The 24,073-nt window shown below is 48.2% G+C and overlaps 1 protein-coding gene and 2 non-coding genes across 7 annotated transcripts in view; 2 read left to right on the top strand and 1 right to left on the bottom strand.

Annotated features, from left to right (window-relative positions):
- NRP2 (neuropilin 2) overlaps nucleotides 1-5,030 on the bottom strand; it is a 144,416-nt gene extending 139,386 nt beyond the window's left edge. For all 5 annotated transcript variants that reach the window (XM_038748683.1, XM_038748684.1, XM_038748685.1 and 2 more), the window contains exon 1: nucleotides 4,290-5,030. In XM_038748683.1, the coding sequence (XP_038604611.1) occupies nucleotides 4,290-4,362 (73 nt within the window). In that variant the 5' untranslated portion in view covers nucleotides 4,363-5,030. The remainder of the gene's footprint in view (nucleotides 1-4,289) is intronic.
- Nucleotides 5,031-13,575: 8,545 nt separating this feature from the next.
- On the top strand, nucleotides 13,576-13,706 carry LOC119931257. Its single transcript, XR_005452107.1, has one exon. It is a non-coding gene; the product is annotated as a small nucleolar RNA SNORA24 (small nucleolar RNA).
- Nucleotides 13,707-18,248: 4,542 nt separating this feature from the next.
- LOC119931241 lies at nucleotides 18,249-18,350 on the top strand. Its single transcript, XR_005452093.1, has one exon. It is a non-coding gene; the product is annotated as a U6 spliceosomal RNA (small nuclear RNA).
- Nucleotides 18,351-24,073: the final 5,723 nt, after the last annotated feature.

Raw genomic sequence — 24,073 nt, 5'->3', positions numbered from 1 at the left:
GATACGAGGTAATCAGGTGTGTCCCACTTGGGGCTCACAGTCTTCAGCCCCTTTTTCTTCACCCCCATTTTACAGATGAGGTCATTGAGGCCCAGAGAAGTGAAGTGCCTTGCCCAAGGCCACACAGCAGACAAGTGGCAGACCTGGGATCTGGGTGGTCCCCGGCTGGGAGGCTGGGGAGGGGGTGGGGGGCTGGCTGGTGGTCGCCCAACTCCCTGGGGTTGAAGGGAGGGGAGGGGGGTAGTCTCCTCTGGGTCTGTGCTGGCGCTCCGTTCTTGCGCCAATCTTTTTGCCTGCAGCATGGCACGAGAAGCAGCCTGGTTTAGTGGATTAGAGCACAGCCCTGGGAGTAAGGTAGTGGGTTCTAATCCCAGCTTCTCCACCTGTCTGCTGGGTGACCTTGGGTAAGTCACTTCTCTGGGCCTCAGTTCCCTCACCTTTAAAATTCATTCATTCATTTATTCATTCAATCGTATTTATTGAGCGCTTCATCATCATCATCATCATCAATCATACTTATTGAGCACTTACTGTGTGCAGAGCACTGTACTAAGCGCTTGGGAAGTACAAGTTGGCAACATATACTGACAGTCCCTACCCAACAGTGGGCTCACAGTCTAAAAGGGGGAATGCAGAGCACCGTACTAGGCGCTTGGAAAGTACAATTCAGTAAAACCCCACTGTTGGGTAGGGACCGTCTCCATGTGGCCAACTTGTACTTCTCAAGCGCTTAGCACAGTGCACTGCACACAGTAAGCGCTCAATAAAGACGATTGAATGAATGAATGAATGAATGAATAAAACGGGGATTGAGACTGTGAGCTCCACGTGGGACAGGGACTGTGCTCCACCCGATTGGTTGGTATCCACCCCGGCGCTTAGTACGGTGCCTGGCACCTAGTAAGCTCTTAGGGGTAAGGACCGTCTCTAGATGTTGCCAACTTGTCCTTCCCAAGCGCTTAGTACAGTGCTCTGCACACAGTAAGCGCTCAATACGTACGATTGAATGGATGAATGAAATAGCATCATCACTATTATTATTATTATTATTATTATTATTATCAACGGATCGCCCTGCTCTGCCTCTCCGGCGCGGCCCCACCGAATCGAGGCGGAGTCTGGGGGTCGGGGGTTGGGGTGGGGGGCTCCGCACGTTAACGCAAGGTGCGGGCCGCTCGTGCCCGCCGCTTTATTCACCTGTTGGGGTGGACTCCTCCTCTGTCCTCCCCGCTCCCAGGACTCGGGTGGCGCCTAGTGCAGTGCGGCGCGCAGTGTGGGGCGCAGTGTGGGGCGCAGCACGGGGGGTGAGGGGTGCTCCCCGACTCCGGGCAGCCCCGAAACCCGCCTTCCTTCCTCCTCTGGGCAAACCCATTTCCCCGTGGCCACCGCCGCCAGGCTGGCCCCCAGGCTCTCCCTCCCGCCCCTCCGTCCCTGTGTGCTTGCACTTCCCAAGCGCTTAGTACAGTGCTCTGCACACAGTAAGCGCTCAAGAAATACGACTGAATGGGCGCCCCGGTGGGCTGTAGAGAAGCAGCGGGGCTCAGTGGAAGGAACCCGGGCTTTGGAGTCAGAGGTCATGGGTTCGAATCCCGCCTCCGCCACATGTCTGCTGTGTGACTTTGGGCAAGTCACTTAACTTCTCAGAGCCTCAGTTACCTCATCTGTAAAATGGGGATGATGACTGTGAGCCCCACGCGGGACAACCTGATCACCTTGTATCCCCCCCAGCGCTTAGAACAGTGCTTGGCACATAGTAAGCGCTTAACAAATGCCATCATTATCTTCTAGACTGTGAGCCCACTGTTGGGTAGGGACCGTCTCTATATGTTGCCAACTTGTACTTCCCAAGCGCTTAGTGCAGTGCTCTGCACACAGTAAGCGCTCAATAAATACGATTGAATGAATGAATGGAAAGAGCCCGGGCTTGGGAGTCAGAGGTCGTGGGTTCCAATCCCGGCTCCGCCACGTGTCTGCTGGGTGACCTTGGGCCAGTCACTTCACTTCTCTGAGCCTCAGTTCCCTCATCTGTAAAATGGGGATGAAGACTGGGAGCCCCCCCTTGGGACAAGCTGATCACCTTGTAACCTCCCCAGCGCTTAGAACAGTGCTTCGCGCATAGTAAGCGCTTAATAAATGCCGTCCTTATCATTATTATTATTTGGAAAGGGACGGGGGAGAAGGGGGCACGGAAACCGACACCGAGCCACAAGCCTCTGTGTGCCCATTCGTGTGTGTGTGTGTGTGTGTGTGTGTGTGTGCCTCCTCTGGAGGTGTCACAGACCCTGCAAACAACACACACACACACACACACACACACACACACACACACAGGTAGGAACGGTCAGGTGGTGAAAACGCTTGGAAAAACGTCCCTTTTTTTCTCAAGCCCCCTCCCCTTAATGCATCCACAGAAACCCGGAGTGTGTGTGTGTGTTGTGTGTGTGTGTGTGTGTGTCCTGGCAGGTCCTACGCGACAACGTGGGCATGAATGCGTAATGCGCCTTCGACACCCACAACGCACCAACCCAGCGAGTGAATGACATAAACATTCATAATTGATGAAACCTCCAGATCTGGGGGAGATGATTTAATTCCTCTCCGCGCTGGCCCCTCAGGAAAACAAATAATAATAAAGAAAAGAGAGGGAAGGAGGGATGAGGAGGAAGGAGGAGGAGAGGGAGCCTGCAGGTCCCGGCAATCTCCGTCCCTCTGTTGGCCGCACTCGGAGGAGCCTCGCTCATGGCGGGGATGTCCTGGGTGCGAATCCCGGGAGGAGCGAGGATGCGCTCTCGCCCCCACCCCCCACCCTCTTCCCGAGGCTCCCTTTCCTCCCCTGCCGGTGTCACGGGCTTGGGAGTCGGAGATCGCGGGTTCCAATCCCACCTCCGCCAATTGTCAGCTGGGTGACTCTGGGCAAGTCACTTCACATCTTTACGTCTCAGTTCCCTCGTCTGTAAAATGGGGATGAAGACTGTGAGCCCCATGTGGGACAACCTGATCACCTTGTATCCTCCCCAGCGCTTAGAGCAGTGCTTTGCGCATAGTAAGCGCTTCGCAAATCCCGTCATCACCATCACCCGGGAAGGAAATGGATAACGGGATCTCCGCATCCCCAGAGCCCCTCCCGGGGCCGGTCCTCTGCCAGCCGAGGCGGGCCGCCCTGCTAGGAGGTGGGCGAGGGCTGGAGAAAGGGTCTGCCAAGGGGCATCTCCCTCTTCCCTCCCCGGGCCCCAGAGCTGGACAGGGAGATCCACTACCCAGCCATCGCCTCTCCCGGGGAAGGACTCTCCCCGCATCCACTTCTTTCTCGGAAGAAACCGGCGGGTCTGGCTTAATCCCATCCTCGCCTTCCCTTCCCTCCCTCAGCTAAACACCAACCTCTGGGCCGCCACCCCCACACCCATTCCGACAATTCACAGGGACCTCGAACCGGACCGTGGCCACTTCACTTTTCTTTTCTGGGCGCAGGGCTGCCCGCATTCCCTTTTGGCAACTGGGTGGGAGAGGATGCCATTAAGAAAAGTTTCTAAGCCACTTCACAAGAGCAGGAGACCCTTGAGGTTTAGACTGTTTAATCTAATAAACGTGCATCCGCGTATATATACACACACACACACGCACACACAAACACAGACACACACACATACACACACACACGAGCTTGCAGTTGCCTAGGAAAACCGGGCACGCAGACACTTCACCAGGCCCCAGTTTTCAGCACCGCTCGCTAGACTTGCTCCATCAACCTTAGCCGTATGATCTTCTCTGCCTAGTCCTAAAAGGAGCAACGGCTGAAAACCAAAACTACATTCCCTCCTCCCCAAACCTTTCAGATAACATTGCCAAATTAATTGGAGGCAAATGATTTATGTTTTTCTGGCTGGATTGAGGAAACTCAGGGGAGATGGGTTCTACTTCAAGACATGAAAAAAAAATCCCCAAAACTGTAATGCAAAGTCTTTGTAGTATTTTTAAACCTTTGATTTATTCCATATGCGACATCTGAACACAGCCAAAGACTGACTCTGTTTCAAAACACACACTCACACACGCATTCTACGGCTGCTAGCGGGGAAAAGTTAGATGTGAAAAGACGGGAGTGGAGAGGTGAGGTGAGGATCTGGATTTATAGTAAGAGTGAGAGTCTGGGTCTGTGCTGAGAACATCTCCCATACAAACACACACACACACACACACACACACACACACAAACACACGCACCAGCAATTGTTTTTAAAATTGAAAAGAAAAAAAAAAGAGGCATAGAAAACAACTTTCAGGGGTCTTACCTGCTTGTCCTATCACTTCGGATCCTGATAAGCACAGAGCTAAAAAACCCCAGACCAGAGGAAGCGTATCCATTTCTGGGAAGGGGGTTCTTCCAGAGTTGGATTTGTAGGATTTCCCGGGTAAGTCACTTTCTGCGCCTTTTTTTTTCCTCCCCCCTTTGATTTTTCTCTGCAAATGTTCCTAATTGTCTTTTTTGGGGGGGAGGGTCTTGGCTTCCCGTCTTCGCCCTTAGCCTGCACCTCAGAACGGCTCCTGAATTCAGAAGAGGGGGTGCGAAAAAGAAGAGGGGATGGGGAAATCGGCTTCCCTTCTTTGGAAAAGGAAAAAAAAAAGGGGGAAACAACCCCAAACGTGTCTATGTTCTCTGCAGTTCCTCAAAGTGTCATTTCCTTTATCCTAACATCGCGGGCATTTCCCGAAAGCCGAGGGTGGGGAAAACACGAGAGCCCAATCGCCGACTCGCCTCTGGCATGACCCAAAGCCCCGGCAGATGTGGGCTCTCCGGCGGGCGTTGGGAGGGACCCGGGAGTCCGAGGGGATGCGGGGAAGGGTCTCCGAGGTCCGCGTTGGTCCCCTCAGCCTCCCCGGGGGAGGCCCAGGGTGGAGGCCGCCCGCAGCTGGGGGCGGGAAGGGTTAGGACGAGGAGGCGGCAGATGCTGCTGAAGCTGCCGCAGTTGCCTCGGGCTGGGAGAGCTCCGACTTGGTGTCCGCTGCCCCTTCTCCCCGCCTGGCCTGCTGTCCGGACGCCTGGGAGGGCAGCTGGGGAGGGCTGGGCCGGACGGGGGGCTGCAGGGGGGGTGGGGGGCTGCTGCGGGGGTGGGCTTCCCTTTCTCTGCCGCCCGCTCTGCCGCTGCCAGGCTTTTGAGGGCGAGCAGCATGTGTGTATGCGTGCGGGAGGTTGGAGGCAGAGCTGTGGGCTGGTTGGGCTGGGCTGGGCTGGGAATGGGCTGGGAATGGGCTGGCTGGCTGGCTGGCTGGCGGGCTGGAGGGCTGGAGGATGACAGGCCGGCCCAGCCCGGGGCCCGCCCCTGCCCGGGACCCGCCCCTTCCCCGGTGCCCGTTAAAGAGGCAGCAGGCGGCCGAGGCGGAGGCGGCGGGGCCCGGCCCGGGCGCGGGGCGGCCGGCCCGCATGCTGGGCAGCAGCCAGGCGGGGGCAAAGGCGGGGCCACGGACAGGAGCTGGGCAGGGGAAGGGGCGGCGGCATCAGGGGCAGCAGCATTGGCAGGGGCAGGGACAGGGACAGGGACCGGAGCGGGGCAGGGACAGCGGCATGGGCAGCATCAGGGGCAGGGGCAGCGGCATTGGCAGCATCAGGGGCAGGGGCAGCATCAGGGGCAGGGACAGGAGCTGGGCAGGGGCGGGGCAGCGTCAAGGGTAGCAACATGGGCAGGGGCAGGGGCCGGAGAGGGGCAGGGGCTACGCCATTGGCAGGGGCAGGGGCAGCGGCATAGGCAGCATCAGGGCCAGGGGCAGCGGCAGGGACAGGAGCTGGGCATGGGCAGCGTCAAGGGCAGCAGCATTGGCAGGGGTAGGGGCAGGGGCAGGGGCCGGAGCGGGGCAGGGGCAGCGGCATGGGCAGCATTAGGGGCAGCGGCAGGGACAGGAGCTGGGCAGGGGCAGCGGCCTGGGCAGGGGCAGCCTCAAGGGAAGCAGCTTTGGCAGTGTCAGGGGCAGCGGCAGGAGCCGGAGCGGGGCAGGGGCAGCGGCATGGGCAGCATCAGGGGCAGGGGGAGCGGCAGGGACAGGAGCTGGGCAGGGGCAGCGTTTAGGGCAGCAGCACTGGCAGGGGCAGCGGCAGGGACAGGAGCTGGGCAGGGGCAGGAGCAGCAGCATTGGCAGGGACGGGGCATCGGCATGGGCAGCAGCATTGGCAGTGTCAGGGGCAGCGGCAGGAGCGGGGCAGGGGCAGCCGCGTGGGCAGGGACATTGGCAGGGATAGGAGCAGGGGCAGCTGCAGGGGCATCGGCATTGGCAGCTTTAAGGGCAGCAGCATTGGCAGGAGCAGGGGGAGGGGCAGGGGCAGCAGCAGTGTTGGGAGTGGCGGTGACCGCAGCTGCAAAAATCAAAATTAATCCTTCTCCCACCCAGACACGCTTTCCCACCTCCTCTCTCCCCCCACCGGCCAGGAGCAAAGCCGAGACCCCCGAGATCCGGCGCGGACACGGCGCCCTCCTCACCACGGGCCCTTCCCGTTTGCAAATGATGATGATGATGATGATGGTATCTGTTGAGCGCTTACTATGGGCCAGGCGCTGTACTAAGCCCTGGAATGGAGACAAGCAAATCTGGTTGGACACAGTCCCTGTCCCTCCCTGTCCCTGTCTCAATCCCCATTTTACAGATGTGGAAACTGAGGCCCAGAGAATAATAATAATGATGATGACGTTGTTTGTTAAGTGCTTACTAGGTGCCAAGCAGTGTTCTAAGCCCTGGGAATAGATACAAGGTTATCGGGTTGTCCCATGTGGGGCTCACAGTCTTAATCCCCATATTACAGATGAGGGAACTGAGTCCCAGAGAAGTAAAGTGACTTGTCCAAAGTCACAAGTCGGGGAGTCGGATTAGAACCCATGACCTTCTGACACCCAGGTCCATGCTCTAGCCACAACGCCACCCGTTTCTCCGATTCCTTCTCCCCAAGCACCAGGCACCTCCCAACGGCCCTCATCCATCCATCAATCAGTCAGTCAGTTGGATTTATGGAGCGCTTACTGTGTGCAGAGCACTGCACTAAGCGCCTGGGAGAGTGCAAATAAATATAAATACATGAATAATAAATATCCATCATCCCGCTCCCGTCTCCCACCCGCACTTCCGCCCAGGGCTGCAGTGAAGCTCTGTTTTCTTCCAATTCAAAACAAATGCCCAACTCATCTCTCCAACCCTCCCCACCGGCCTCCCTCCTTCTCTTCCTCTTTCACACACACCGATATACACACTCACACGCTTCAGACAGGATACAGAGTCTAGAAATGATTTCAAGAGAGCAGACACAGGAAAAGGGCCCTGCCCCTGTCTCAGAGGGGAGAAGGATGGTGTTGCGAGGCTGGGACACGCATAGCTCTTTGTCAGCGCTGTACTAATACCAAATCCCACCCAGTTTTGACTAGTCAGATCCTTGGAATGCCTTGAACATATTCCTCTCCTTTTCCTAAGGGAATCCCTTCCCAACTCTCCTTCTCTCCCCTCATTTTCCCACCATTTTCCGTCCTAAAATGATCGAGGGGGAAATAATTTTTTGAAAAAAAAGGATGTACCTGCAGGCATTCTTTCTTGGCATATTCCGCAACTCCCGTACTCTACTTTTGGCTCATGTTGTTCTTAAGATAATGTGGTCACAAATGCTTTCAGAAACCAAACAGTATTATGCCAGGTATTTTTAAACCGTGTTGGGAAAACCATTTAGAGGGAGCCACGAGCTAACAGTTTTAGGAACACTTGTACTTTTGTTTTCTAGAATGGTCGTGTGGCTTCCGCACTGCCTTACTTCACTAAGCACGTATTACCGCCTTATCATACAGGCTGTAGCAGGAAGAGTCAAGATAATATCGCACAAAACATAACTGAGCAAACTCTACAGGGCCAGAATAATGCGCCGTCCCATAGCTGAGTTTCTCCTGTACCTCCATGCAGGTAGCTGTGTCTTCTTCTGGGTGGGTTGCTGCCTTATCTTAACTTGCCATTAGCTTTGTTTATCACATTTTGTGTTTGGAAATCTCCAACTCCCACTTCAATGTTATTTACACTTAGATAACTTTAAAAAAAATAAAGTCAGGAGTGATTTGCACATAGTTGACCCAAACCATAACACGGATTTTACAGTGTCATGTAAATCTGCTGGATGAACCATCACACTGTTAATCCGAGATACGTGGTCTGAAAGGGCTTGAAACAGAAGGTTATTTGAGTTCTTCCAGAGGCCCTAAATCCTCAGTTTGGCCTAAAGGCAAAACCGACTCTTCCAACAATGTGGCTATTTGCAGTTGTTATAACAGGAGGAAGAGAGGACTCCAAATACGAAAAATATTAAACTTGCATTTTCCACTTTAGAAGTACGGGGTTCTTTTCCATGGTTTTAGAAAGAAATTTCCAAATTTCATCCATAAAATTAGTTATTCTATGAAAACATGGTTACAGTGAACCCTGAGTGACATGTCGCTGAAATAGAGAATCCTTTCCCTCTGGAGGGTGGGGAGGGAGCATCAGAGCACCTCAGCCTCAGCCCATTCAAGCCTGTTTCAGGGTATCCCCATCCGGAAGAGTGCGGCATCATTTGGAAGTGACCCTCTGGTCTATACTCAATCTTTGGACGTCCATGGCCTCTGCCCTATCCCATTTCTGGACTGTGGGTGTGAATACTGGGATGCGCATCTCCAGGTTGTGTTCCACGTCTACTCCCAGTAGTCTTGGCTGGTTCTGGGAGCCTCGGAGCCCATCGGGATTGAGGAAACAGCCTGCCCTGGACACAGGTGTAGTCCAACCTATCCCTCAGATCTGGTGGGCCCTACGACAACCACTTCTGGGGTTTCCAAAGGGAGGAGAAGGCCCCGAAATTAACCCCCCCACCCCCTGGTTCATAGTTCATTCCGATATACTTAGTTCTGCCGTAACATGTTTTTTCACCACACATTTTGGTTATAGAAGAAGAAGGTTTGTCCAACAACCTGTTGGTTACAACAAATGATGTCGGAAGAGATGGCTTGACTGTGGGTGCATTTGAGCAGTGTGTGGCATCAGACACGGTGAATTATGCAATGGGAGTTTTCCTGAAGGTGGGGTTCTGCAAGGAGTTCCCCCCCACCCCCATTATAGAATAACTAAGTGCATCCAGATCTGAATCCATGGAGCAGCTCCAAGGGCCTAGGACCAGCTCAGCAAATGTTAAATGTCCGGACTCTTTTGTGGTCCCCGGGGGAAGGTGCCATAATTATGCATTGCTGAATAAAGATGTAACAATACCATAAACAATAGTAATTATAGTGGCAATAACTCCTCCAACGGTAAAATATTGCTTAATGTCTACCAACTGAGCATCATCAACAACAGCATTAACTATGTGTTTACTGTACAGAAAGCTTGGGAACCTACAAAAGGAGTCTTTTACCCTCAAGAAATTTATAATCCATTGAGCAGATCGAAACACTGCCTCACTATCAAGAGAACTGTTATCTGTATTCAACATTAAGGGAAACTGACTCAAACAATCCAAATGCAAATCCTTCTGTCCTTCTCCACCCTCTTCTTAATTTCTTTTAATGGTATTTGCTAAGCACTTATTATGTGCCAAGCACTGCAGGAAGCAGTGGGATAGACAAGATCAATGGATTGGACACAGGCCATGTCTCACATGGGGCTCACAATCTTAATTCCCATTTTACAGGTGAAGTAGCTGAGGCACAGAGAAGTTAAGTGACTTGTCCCAGGTTACCCAGCAGACGAGACTTGGAGCCGCAATTAGAACCGAGGTCCTCTGACTCCCAGACTTTTTTTTATTAGACCACGCTGCTTCTCTAATTAAGAAGTTCCAACTAAATTCTGATGCACAGTGTGGTGGTTCACAAAGTCTTCCCTCTCTTGGATCATTTAAGGGATTTACCATTTGGAAGAGCTTCCCCTTGACATCTTTTCTCTTCAAATAGCTCTCTTTCCCCCGGCAAGGCCCCATGTAGTTCCAACTAACTTCTGAACTGAAGCATAGTTGCAGTGGTTTGCAAAGTCTTCTTTTTCTTGGATCATCTGAGGGTCTTTCCATTTGGAAGAGCCTCCCCCTGAATTATTTCTCTTTCAAATAGCTCTCTTTCTCACAGGGGAGGCCCCATGTTGAAACTCACTCAGAAAAACAGCTGCATTGGGCTCATACTGCCTTGCCTTCCCAACCTGAGAAACTGGCCCACTGTCCACGGCAAGCAAGCCCACTCCTGAGTGGTCAGGAAAAATCTGGTCTGACTGCAGCTCAGCCCCTTAGAGGACTCTGTAGGTCCCCATAGTCTTTCATTGCTGTTCATGGTGGTCCCAGGGTGGGCTGAACCCCTGAGATCTGCCGTGCGATGGCTCCAACTCCAGAACCAGCCTGGTCTCTAGGGTTGGATGCTATTCCTGGCTCTGGCAGACCACCCAAAGCTTCCACAGGCTGGATGGGTCCTTCCCCAGGCTGGATGGGTTCTTCCCCAGGGCCTGGGTCAGAGGCAGAAAAACCTCAGGGGATGGACACCTGGGCAAGGCATCATTCCCTCAGGCCTCTACCCAGTGTGTGTGGGCCGGAGCCAGGTCACCCCCAGGGGCCTTAGACAAGGTGCTTACAGGCCACTTGCTGGGTGTGGCTCACATCTGGACTACAGCTGGCTTAGTAGTGAGCGTCTTACCCTGGGCTTCAGATGTACCCTTGATCTCTCATCCATCCTTCTCTGCCAATTCATATAACTTGTCTGAACTTCATTTTTCTTGAACTAAAAGCCAAGTTCCATAAACGAATAAAATGTGCTCTTCAACCAGCCAGACTCTCCTGGTGCACCAATGTATTTTCGCTGTAAAATAATTGAGGAGATTCACCCAGCTCTTTGGGCTACTAAGGTACCGTTTGGTTTACTGCTGCAACAGTGTACTAAATGGTCCTCTCTAGGGATCCAAAAGAGTTCATTGGTCCCTCTCACTGGTAATTAACCAATCTATCAGTCGTATTTATTGAGCGCTTCCTGTGTTCAGAACACTGTTCCAACCTACTGGGAGAATACAGTATAACAGAGATGGTACTTATTCCCTGCCCACAATGAGCTTACAGTGTAGAGAGGCTAGTTTACAGTCTATCTTTCTCCCAAGGAGGCCCTCAAGAACAAAGAAAAACTGGTGTAATCTATCAATCAATAACGTTTTTTGAGTGCCTCTGTGTGCAGAGCACTGTACTAAGCACTTGGAAGTGCACAATAAAGTTAATGGACATGGTCCCTGTCCTCAAGAAATTTAGGATGCAATTTAGAAAGTACTGCTGGGCCGGTGCTGCCCCCAGTTACTTATACCAGTAATGGCCACCCAGGTTCTTGTAGCTCTTTTTGGAAGCAGTGTGGCCTAGTGGATAGAGCCTGGGCCTGGACCCAGAAAGATCTGGGTTCTAATCCTGACTCCACCACTTGTCTGCTGTGTGAGCTTGGGCAAGACACTTCACTTCTCTGTGCCTCAGGTACCTCATCTGTAAAATGGAGATTAAGACCGTGCACTCCATGAGGGACACGGACTGTGTCCAGCCTGATTTCCTTGTACGTACCCCAGCACTTGGAACAGCGAGTGGGCACTCAGTAAGTGCTTAACAAATGCCATTTAAAAAAAAGTGTTAGCTGAAAATGCTGCTGGGGAGAAACCTGGAGACTGAAAAGGCTACAGCAGGGCCACTGGTGCCATTTTGGCCAAAGCAGGAGTCCTTTGGGTGAAGCTGGCTCAGTCTTATGGCCAGAAGTTTAGAGGTGTCTAATTTGGGTACAAGTTGAATGATTCTACTGGCCCGGAAACTGCCCCTTCTCCAGAGGCAATCACCATCATCTTCCCTCAGCAATCATTAAACATTTCCAGCATATGGCGGAAGTGCTGGAGATTGTATTAACAAGTAAAAACAAATCAGGCCCTTTCCCTGAGAGTTTACAATCTAAAAGTTAAAGTCTCAACTCTCAACTAGGGTTAAGCTGATGTCATCATCTGTATGATGCTTTTCCTTATCTGTCTGTGCACTAATGTCAACAAGGTCACCTCTGATGGAGAGGGACAGATGAGGTGTAATTGCAGTGTAATCTTGTATTAAGTAGACCACCTGGGTAATGTTTAGCTAAGGCAGTCTCAGAGGCGAAGCTTTGGCAAAGATGTGAAGGACATTCGGTTCTCATTCTCTCACTTTGGCTGAAGCAGAGGGATCAGCTACTTAGAACATAAGTCTGTTACCTACCTAGTCCTGTGGGCGCCCTAACTGACTGTTTCTTCTCTTAATCTTTAAAGATTTTTTTTTCTACAGTGTGTTTTGCATTTCTATGGTGTTTTCCCAAACATGTTAGCGTAGTGCATTGCACCCAGTGGCTACTCCACTTGTCAGCTGTGTGACCTTGGGCAAGCCACTTAACTTCTCTGTGCCTCAGTGACCTCATCTGTAAAATGGGGATTAAGATTGTGAGCCCCACGTAGGACAACCCAATCACCTTGTATCCCCCCCAGCACCTAGAACAGTGCTTCGCACATAGTAAGCGCTTAACAAATACCACCATTATTATTACTCAGTAAAAAATACCATCACTACTACCACCATCACCTCTACCTCTCTTTTCCTCATCCCAAAAGCTGCACTTCAAAATGGAGTACCAAACTATCTATTCACTTGCCTTTCCTTGTACTCTAGAGATGGACTGTAGTCTCACTGATGAATGAAAAATTGAGTGAATGAATCAAGCATCGATCACCTATTGTGTGTCCAGCACTGTACAAAGCACTTGGGAAAGTACAGTACGTTAAAGTTGGTAGAAATACTCCTTGCCCACAAGGAGTTTATAGTCTCAGGGGAAGGCGGGCATTAAAATACATTATCAATAGGGGAAAGAGTAGATTATAAGGCTACACGTAAGTATAAGTGCTATGAGGCGGGAGTGAGCATCAAAGTGCTCAAAGTATCATAGTTGATGCAGAGGAGAGGGTGGGGAGGGGAAATGTGGGCTTAGCCAGGGAAGACCTCTTGGAGGATCTGTGATTTTAGGAGGGTTTTGAAGGTGGAAAGAGTGGGAACTAGCAGATGTGAAGGGGAAGAGAGTTTCAGACCCCAAGTAGGACAAGGACAAGGGGTTGCTGGGGACATAGACGAGCTAGAGATACATAGAATAGGTTAACATTGAGGAGTGGAGTGTTTGAACTGGGTTGTAATAGGATATCAACGAAGTAAAGAAAGTGGGAGTCAGCTGATTGAGTGCCTTTAAGTTGATGGTAAGGAGTTTCCGCTTCATGTGGATGTGGAAAGGTAACCACTGGAGGTTCTTGAGGAGTGGGAAAATATGGTCTCAACGTTTTTTCAGAAAAGTGATCTGGGCCACAGAATGAAGTACTGACTGGAGAGGGGAGAGACAGGAGGCAGAAAGGTCAGCAAGCAGTTTGATGCTGTCAAGGAAAGATAGGATAAGAGCTTCAATCAATTTGGAAGCTGTTTGGATGGAGAGGAAAGGGTGGATTCTAGAGATGTTTACCGTGTGTAGAGCACTGTACTAAATGCCCAGAGCACTGTACTAAATGCCTGGTGAAGGGAGTGGGGAGAGGGAGCGCGGGCTGCTCCATGAAACCTTGGGACCTGCCTCCTGAGGCAGCCTCCCTTCATAGCCATGGAAGAGCATACCCTTGTTTTATGGCAAAGCTAGCACCATCTCATTGGTATCAGATTCTGACTTGGGCAAGTGACATGGGCAGACACTTGGGCAAAGAAGCAATGTGGCCCACTGGAAAGAGCCCGGTCTTGGGAGCCAGACATCATGAGTTCGTTCATTCATTCATTCAATCGTACTTATTGAGCGCTTACTGTGTGCATTCATTCATTCAATCATATTTATCCCCCTCCCCATCTCCCCTGCCTTACCTCCTTCCCACAGCACCTGTATATATGTTTGTCCATATTTATTACTCTATTTTATTTGTACATATTCATTCTATTTATTTTATTTTGTTAATATGTTTAGTTTTGTTGTCTGTCTCCCCCTTCTAGACTGTGAGCCCGCTTTTGGGTAGGGACCATCTCTATATGTTGCCAACTTGTACTTCCCAAATGCTTAGTACAGTGCTCTGCACATAGTAAGTGCTCACTAAATATGATTGAATGAATGAATGAAAAGATAGAACTGACAGGCTTTGGTGACAGACGGAATGTGTGAGAGAGATGAGTCGAGAATAATACCACAGTTACAGGCTTGTGAGACAAGGAGGACGGTAGTGTTTTCTACAGTGATAGGAAAATCAGGTGGAAGACAGGGTTTATGTGGGAAGGTGAGGAGTTCTGATTTGGACATGTTTAGCTTAAGGTATCAGTGGGACATCCAAATAGAGTTGTCCTGAAGGCGGGAGGAAATGCAGGTCTGCTGAGAAGGATGGAGGTCAGAGCTGGAGAGGTAGCTTTGTGAATCATCCTCCTAGAGATGCTAGTTGCAGCCATGGGAGCGAATGAGTTCTCTAAGGGAGTGAGTGGAGTTGGAGGGAAAAAAAGGGGATCCAGAACTGAGCCTTGAGGGAATGCAAAACTGCAGAGAAGGATGTCTCCCCCTTCTAGACTGTGAGCCCACTGTTGGGTAGGGACTGTCTCTATTTGTTGCCAACTTGTACTTCCCAAGCGCTTAGTACAGTGCTCTGTACCCAGCAAGCGCTCAATAAATACGATTAAATGAATGAATGAATGAATTAGAGGGGTCTCAGCTGGAATCAATCCGTGGTATTTATTGAGCATTTGCTATGTGCAGGAGCCGTCTGGCCTAGTGGATATAGCATGGGCTTGGGAGTCAGAGGACAAGGGTCCTAATCCCTACTCCGCCACCTGTCAGCTATGTGACCTTGGGCAAGTCACTTAACTTCTCTATGCCTCAGTTACCTCATCTGTAAAATGGGGATTAAGACTGTGAGCCCCGTGTGGGATAACCTGATTACCTTGTATCTACCCCAGCACTTAGAACAGTGCTTGGTACATGGTAAGCACTTAACAAATACCATAATAATAATAATAATGATGAGTGCACAGAGGGTACAGACTCAAGTGCAACTTGTACTTCCCAAGCATTTAGTACAGTGCTCTGCACACAGTAAGCGCTCAATAAATACGATTGAATGAATGAATGAAGTGCATGGGTGATGCAGTAGGGAGGGAAACTAGAATCGGGAGATAGTTTAATCAGGGAAGGCCTTCTGGAAAAGATGTGACTTCAGAAGGGTGTTGAAGATGGGGAGAGCAGTGATCTACAGGGGTCAATCAATCAATCGCATTTATTGAGCTCTTACAGAGTGCAGGGAACTGTACTAAGCGCTTGGGAGAGTACAATATAACAGAGTTGGTAGACACATTTCCTGTCCACAAGGGGAAGGAGTTCTAGTTGACAACTTGTACTTCCCAAGCGCTTAGTACAGTGCTCTGCACACAGGAAGAGCTCAATAAACACGATTGAATGAATGAATGAATGAATGAAGAAAAGGGTCCAAGTGTCACTAATTGCCAAAGGGGTTCATGGGTGACAAAAATTGATATGTGCTGCTATTAGCCAACTCAACTCTAGTTCCCACCCTCACCTTCCATCTTACAGATCTAATGCCCCTTCTCTGTAAACCACCAAACCAAACACAGAGAACCGAAAGGCCTCAGCTTTCCTAACCCATCAAGAAATGAACTGGATATTTATAAATCTTTATAAATATATTTTTACACACTTTCTACAAAGTCTCTGAAAGAAGCTTGTCTTTCCAAGAAGGGGTAGCAACAGGGGGAGCATTTTTGATTACAGACACCTCAACTGTATAATTTAGTAAATACATGCCCGTTGCGAAGGTTTTGAGAAGAAATAACCATAGAGGCTGAATACTTACATATGAAGGATGTTAATATTTGTACCCTAATAAGTTGGAGTTCAAATTAAATTAAATGTAAAATCTTTTTTTACATTTTGAAACTTTAAAACTGAATCCTCCTGACTACCAATACTTTCCATGCTTTGACTAAGGCCAAAGGCTTTGATTCTTATAGTTTAATCTGTCCACACATTTTCCCATCTCTTTGCTACATATCGGTATACGCATACGCTAACATAAATTTCTGAAACTTACCATTTAGTTTGCAGCTTGTGAATAATGATGCCTTAATTAGAAATCCTGATGTCAGGTTATTGTTCGGCGATGATGGCAATAGCTGCTAATTTGAGCTTGAAAGTCATGATTGAAAGGGGAGAGTGGGGGAGTTGACCTTTTGCTACTGAAGATGCTTCAGGCTGGGTCAATTCACACCCACCATAGTCATTAGTTTCCAATCTCCTTCCTAATATTTACTCCCACGCAGTTTACCAAGATGCCAATCAGACTCCAACACACACAGCAGTGTTTAGGCCCCTCGCTTTCTTCAGTAATCAAGTTATCATTTAGAGCGGCGTTTCCCCTTCAGCTTCCTTGACTATATTTAAAGTTAAAAGCAAATATGTTTATTTTTCAACCCTCCTCCCAATCACACTTCTTTCCAGTTCTCCCTCGCTTTTCCGGCAGAGAGGCAATGTACCAGGGGACCATAAGGGGGCAGCTGCGACCAAAAAAGAAAATGTAGGAGGGAAAAATAATAATAAAAAAAGCCAACCAGTGGAAGAGATGAAGCAGGAAAGGAAGAGCTACGGAGAACAACGGCCAATGAACGAGGAAGGAAAAAGGAAGGGGAAACCAATAAAAGCAGACAACCCCAGGAAAAAATAAAGAGAATGAAGGAATGGAAAAAAGAGACAAAGGGAAGGTAAAAGACTAAAAAGAGAGTCCAGTGAATTTGCGATTTTTTTTTTTTGGCAAAAAGAAAGCCCACTGAATTCACATAGGCTCAGTGGCCGCAGAGAAGGTATTTTTTCCTTCCCTGAACTGAAGGGCATTTTTATCTCTCTGCCTTTTATCTTTAAGTCCTTAAATTCTGCTGCAAGCTGGGGCGTTCAGAGCATGCTCTATGCATTTGGGCTTGTGATGTCTGGGGGAAAAAAATCGCATCTTCAGAATGCATAAAAAAGCTTTCAGCCTTGAGTGAGCTAAGTAAATTAGGCGGAATATAAAGGGGGCTGCCCTGTTTCTCAATGCAGCAGCCCTCAGAAATGAAGCTGCAGTCTTTTGAAGCTACGGTCATAATCCAATGCTTTCAGGTGTACTTCAACCCAATGCTCTTTTGGTTTCAGCGGGTTAAGTTCATTAAAGAACCTCCCTTCTCGCTTTCATGTTTTCTAGTCTCTCCTGTCGGGTGCATTAGGAAGAAACCAGCCCTAAGGAGTTACAGTTTGGTGATGTTTCGCATTGTGAATGGAACGCAGGAACAACACTTAGTCTGGGATATTTGAAATGGAAAATACTTATACAGTACTTGTAATGCCTTTTAGTCAAGTTTTCTTCTCCTTCTTTCTTCACTTTCCAATTACCGTTGACAAGCCCAATTCAGTGTTTATTAAGCACCCAAATGTGCATGACACTATTCTGGGCCCAGACTGGGCCTACAGTCTGGGTGTTTAGGATATAAAATAGGAATTTATGCACTATACGGTTCTCTTCTCTATGTTAAAAGGCATAAGGAGTGGAGAGTTTGAGAGACAGGTTGGTTTATCCTTGCTTCCCTTTTATCCCCTGTAGTTCAGAACCCAATGTGCTGATTCAGGTCACCTCTCCCTACCCTGATATGCTGATCCCTGCTTAGGGTACTGCAGGATTGGATAACCTGCATGGGTATTCCACTGTGGAGGTGTATCTGACTCCACTTCCTTCTGCGTCACCCTGACTTGCTCCCTTTATTCATCCTCCCTCCCAGCCCCACAACACCTGTGTACATATCTGTAATTTTATTTGTTTACATTAGTGTCTGCCTCCCCTTCTAGACTGTAAGCTTATTGTGGGGAGGGAATGCTTCTGTTGTATTGTTATAGTGCGCTCTCCCAAGGGTTTAGTACAGTGCTCTGCATGCAATAAGCGCTCAATAAATACAACTGACTGACTGATTGGCTGACCTGACCTGTATATGTCCCATACCACTAGATTTTAAGCTCTCTGTGGGCAAGGATCAGTTTTACTCTCCCAAGGACTTAACACACTGCTCTACACACAGTGAATGCTCGATAAATTCATTCATTCATTCAATCGTATTTATTGAGAGCTTACTGTGTGCAGAGCACTGTACTAAGCGCTTGGGAAGTACAAGTTGGCATTCATTGATGGATTCCCCCCAGAGAAAGTCAATTTAACTGACTCGCCCTCAGCACATCAGCAGATATACTAAAGTTGGAATGATAGAGAGAAGATTAGCATGGCCCCTGCGCAAGGATGACATGCAAATTCATGAAGCATTCCATATATTTTTTCCTCAAATACCCCAATCACACTTCCTCCCTTCAAAACCCTACTGAAGGCTCACCTCCTCCAGGAGGCCTTCCCAGACTAAGCCTCCCTTTTCCTCAGCTCCCCTTCCCTCCCCATTGCCCCAACTCGCTCCTTTTACCCTCCCCCATCCCCACAGCAATTGTGTGTATATGTACATATCTATAATTCTATTTACTTGTATTAATGCCTCTTTACTTGTCTTGGTACGTATATATATCTATATATATCTAGTTCATTCTAGACTGTGCGCCCGTTGTTGGGTAGGGACCGTCTCTATATGTTGCCAACTTGTACTTCCCAAGCCCTTAGTACAGTGCTCTGCACACAGTAAGCACTAAATAAATACGATTAAATGAATGAATCTATAATTCTATTTATTTATATTGATGCTATTGATGCCTGTTTACTTGTTTTGATGTCTGTCTCCCCCCCCTTCTAGACTGTGAGCCCGTTGTGAGCAGGGATTGTCTCTTTTTGTTGCTGAACTGTACTTTCCTAGAGCTTAGTACAATGCTCTGCACACAGTAAGCCCTCAGTAAATATGATTGAATGAATGAATGATTCCTGCTGTGTTTATTCAGGGGTTGGGTTGGGCTGGGTACAATGCGGCTACTGCAGGTCTCTGGGGGGTGGGCAGGAAATAGGGAGGAAAGAGGGTTTTCTAATATCAGCAGCACATGGTATCAAACAGAGTTGTGATAATGGGTATTTCTGTATGTTACTTTTAGGGGCCTGGAGCGCAAAGCTGAAGAAGCAGCATGGCTTAGGGGAGACAGCACAGACTTCCCAATTGCTTGCTGTGTGACCTTGTTCAACTTCTCTGTACCTTGGTTTCCTCAGCTGTAAAATGGGGGGAATACCTGTTTTCCCTCCTACCTTAGAATGTGAACTTCATGTGGGACAAGAACTGTGACCAAATTAATCAACTTGTACCTACGCAAGTGCTTAGAACAGTCTTTGACACATAGTAATAGTAAGTGCTTAACAAATGCCACTAAAAAAAAAGGAAAAAAAAAGGGCTGGATGGGGGATGGTGAAAAGGAAGAAAAACGATAGAGTGACTGGCCTTATAGCAGAATCCTGGTCATGGCTTGCACTGGGCATGCTGTTACTGGTGCTGGTAGCCAACAGGTGCCCCAACTGAATTTACCCTCACATGATCTGTGCCTGCCTCCTAACGCTAGTCAGCTGACCCGCCTAGCAACTTTCCTAAAGGTACTGAGGAGTCAGGTAAATCAGAAGAGTGTGGGTCTTTCTGAGGACTGTCCTCGCCCTCGCTTCAAAGCCTTATTGAAGGCTCATCTCCTCCACCAGGCCTTCCCTGACTAAGCCTTCCTTTCCTCTTTTCCCACTCCCTTCTGCGTCACCCTGACTTGCTCTCTTTATTCATCTCCCCTCCCAGCCCCGCAGCACTTATATGCATATCTGTGATTTATTTATTTATATTAATGTCTATCTCCCCATCTAGACTGTAAACTCATTGTGAGCAGGGACTGTATCTGTTTATTGGTCTGTTGTACTCTCCCAAGTGCTTAGTACAGTGCTCTGCACTCAATAAGCGCTCAATAAATATGATTGAATGAATGAATACAATCCACCGACTGAATGACTGACATTAAGCCCTCCAGACTCCTCCACACAATAAGGAGCGGGGCTGATGTGAGGAAACCACAGGCCTCCCGTCCAATGTGATAGACGATGCCCTAGCTGGGAGCTGTTGTTTTGGTGGACTGTAGTGGCAAATCTGAATAACTAATAATAATAATAATAGTGGTATTTGTGATACTGCATGCTAAGCACTATACTAAGCACTGGGGTAGATACAAGATAATCAGGTCCCACATGGGGCTCACAGTTAAAGTAGAAGGGAGAACAGGTATTGAATCCCCATTTTGCAGTTGAGGGAGCTGAGGCGCAGAGAAGAGAACTTGCTCAAGGTTACAGTGGGGACAGGTAGTAGAGCTGGGATTAAAAACTAAGTTATCTGACTTCGAGGCCCATGCTCTTTCTACTAGACCACAGTGCTCCCTAAAAAGAGAAGAGTAGCCTTCTCAATAGCCCACAGTAGCCCACTGAGAAGAGTGGCCTGTGATTTCCCAATGGGCTTTGGGCCAGAAGCTTCTCTTGCCTACAAGTCACCCGTTTCCTCCTCTCTTGTCCTCCCCTTTAACCGTCCTATTTTCTTTTGTTGCTGTCCAATGGATTTATTCCTAGAGTGAATTCTTTGAGAGAGATTTAAATAGCCCACAGTAGCCCACTGAGAAGAGTAGCCTGTGGTTTCCCAGTGGGCTTTTGGCAAGAAGCTTCTTTCGCCTACAAGTCACCTGTTTCCTCCTCTATTGTCCTCCCCTTTAAACGTCCTATTTTCTTTTGTTGCTGTCCAATGGATTTATTCCTAGAGTGCATTCTTTGAGAGAGATTTAAATTCCTACCTGACACATGGCAAAAAAACCACAACAATTCTCAATCCCCATAAAAGCTCCCCCATGGTTTAATTATGAACATTTTGGCCGCTTGCTTCCTTGTGAAAACTTGGCAACGAGCTAGTACACGAATGTGCTTTCAGCCACTGGGTTTGGTCGCAATTTAAACATGCTTCGTGTTCAGCCTCCTGAGCCAATTTTCCTTCTGCTTTAATCTCAGTGACTCCATTATCACTAATAAAATGGATGCTCCCAGCACCTGTCTCCCTTTTGCCCCGGGAGAACAAGAGTGCTGCACCTAATGGGGAGATGGTCTCTGGGAAAAATTCAGTTTTCCGATGCTAATGATGATAACATTAATATCGAGGGCCATGTGGCTCGGTAGATAGAGCATTGGATAGCGGGGATCCGGAGACCATCATCCTCTGATCTTCTGTGTAACCTTGGGGAAGCCATTTAACCTCTGTTGGCCCCAACTTCCTCAACTGCGAAAAATGAACAAAGAACTGCTTACCTTCTATTTATTATTATTGTAAATAGAATAAACATTAAGAACATTTATTAAGCCTCCGCATTATGCTTGGCCTGAGTCAGAACTTGAAAAAATGAGGTACACAATTTCAAAAAGTTAACATATTCAAGATATAATACAAAAAAATTGATTTTCTTTTCCCAAAGATCAGCCAGTGCCATCCAAATCATGCCTGGAATTTCATTTTTTTTAGTTCCCCTAATACTCTTATTATGATGGAAAAAGCTGGAAATGATCCTTGCTGAAGAAGGGCCAAATTGCCTCCTGCCCAGTTTTAGCCGTAATTCAATAAACCTTTAGGCTATTTTTAAAGAAAGAGAGGAGGTAGTCTGAAAAATTTCCTCTTGCTGATCTCCAAAGACTTGTTAATCCAGGGACCTCAAAAATTCCCAGGATCTGAAGGTTTCAGTTTCTTAAGCACATTCTCCAGAGCTTTGATATTTTCACTCTAACACAGAATTTTCCTCAGTTAAGGCTACTGTAGAAGGCTCCTAAATTGGGGCATTTGGTGGGGATTATTTTGAATTAAAATAACTGACCTACCTCCATGTGTGACACTTGTCCAAGTCCTATGGAAAGAGAGAAGGACTGAAAAAGTTCCACTGTAGAATGCATGATACATCATTCCTTTCTTTAAAAAAATAAAGAGTTAATGAGCCCATCTTCCAAGCTAAAGCATATGTCCATGAGTTAATTTTCAAGTCCATTTCCTTAATTGCCTGAAAAACCATAGTTAGAGAAATTGGCTCAGAGGCCCCCGCCTTTGCCCCTACCACCTCTTTCAGGATAGAGAGGATGAATAATCCACTTTTACCTGCTGCTGAGACCTTGTCTCCAGTGGAACTACCGTTAAAGCTGGTCTCTGAGTTTGGCCCAACCACCAAAGCTCAGGCCATCATTTGCAAAGTTCAGACAGTCATTCTCTTCATCGGCCCCTTAACTCTCCATCTCTCTTTCTAGGGAGAGAAAGAGACTGAGAGAGAGAATGAATTAAAGCCACACAGGTGAGTGAAATGAGATCTAGGTTAATTTATGGACAGGGAATGCATCTACTAATTCTCTTGTATTTTCCCAAGCACTTAAAACAGTGCTCTGCATTTAGTAAGTGCTCGGTGAATACCAGTGATTGATTAATTGATCGATTTTCTTTGCATTTCTGGTCATATTACTTGTAACAATTTAAAGATACTTTTTTTTCAAAAAAACAGTGGTATGTGTTAAGCATTTACTCTATACCAGGCACTGTCCTAAGCACTGGGGTAGATACAAGATAATCAGGTCGGGTACAGCCCCTGTCTCATATAGAGCTTGCGGTCTTAATCCCCATTTTACAGATGAGATAACTGAGGCATAGAGAAGTTAAGTGACTTGTCCAAGGTTACACAGCGGACAAGTGGCAGAACCAGGATTACCGATGTCCTCTGACTCCCAGGACCCTGATCTTTCCACTAGGCACGCTGCTTGTGAAGCACAACCTCAAACAATGAAATACAGTTGAGGGCAGACAATCAGGAAGAGGAAGGCTCCTTCTGAGTGGGAGCTTCCAATGGATTGTTCATCTCATCGGCAGAAAAGGGCCAGTGGTTGCACAGGTGCAGAAGTTGGAAATCTATATGTGTGTGGCGTGGAAGGGAATAAAAATAATAACTATGTGTCAAACCTTGTACTATTTTTAAAAATGGTATTTGTTATGCACTTTCTATGTTTCAGGCACGGTACTAGGCTCTGAGGTAGATTCAAGATCATCAGGTTGGACACAGTACCTGTCCTACAAGAAGCTCACAGTCTTAATCCCAATTTTACAGACGAAGTAACTGAGGCACCCCCTCTCAGTGTCGCACTTGAAGAATTTCCAGTACTCTACCAATCTCGACTCCGGGAGGGAGAGTCAAGCAGAGGCCTACCCATTCCATTCCTAGCTTGGCCAGTGGCTAGCGAGTGGAAGGCAATATGATACAAGTTAAAATTCACTTGTGCTGGGCAGCAGCGGCACGGGAGAGAATCAAGGGCGGAGACTCAAGTTTACTGTATGGAAGGTGACAACAGTAAACCGCTTCTGTATTTTTACCAAGAAGATTCTGTGGACACACTACAGGAAATCGTTCTGGTGCAATCTGCAATCGTGCAGATGGAGGTTGGGTATTCTGGGAGAGATGTGTCCCTGGTGTTGCTATAGGTTGGAGATGGACTCTTAATGGCATAAGACAAGACAAGAACTGAGGCACAGAGAAGTGAAGTGACTTGCTCAAGGTCACACGGCAGACAAGCGGCAGAGCTGGGGAATGTGGGACCTGTACTAAATGCCAGAATAGACAGATCCAAGATAATAATAATAATAATGTTGGTATTTGTTAAGCACTTACTTTGTGCCAAGCACTGTTCTAACACTGAGGGAGATACAAGGTAACCAGGTTGTCCCACGTGGGGCTCACAGTCTTCATCCCCATTTTACAGATGAGGTAACTGAGGCCCAGAGAAGTTAAGTGACTTGCCCAAGGTCACACCGCTGACAAGTGGCAGAGGCGGGATAATCAGGCTAGATGCAATCCCTGACCCACACAGGGCTTCCAGTTGAAGTGTTGGTGGGGAATGGGTTTTTCCAAAGCTAGTGACCCTGACCATTAGCAGCATCTTTGCCAGCAGGTTCATGGGGCTGGCTTCCTACCCTTGGCGGAAAAAAACTGTTGCCCTCTCCTGTTATAAGTGACCTTATTTGCATTATGCCAAGCCTGCGCCAAACCATAAT

The sequence above is a fragment of the Tachyglossus aculeatus genome, chromosome 7, assembly GCF_015852505.1.
Source record: "Tachyglossus aculeatus isolate mTacAcu1 chromosome 7, mTacAcu1.pri, whole genome shotgun sequence".
Taxonomy (NCBI): domain Eukaryota; kingdom Metazoa; phylum Chordata; class Mammalia; order Monotremata; family Tachyglossidae; genus Tachyglossus; species Tachyglossus aculeatus.
Note: the sequence above shows the minus strand (reverse complement) of the source record. Positions and strands in the feature narration are given on the sequence as shown.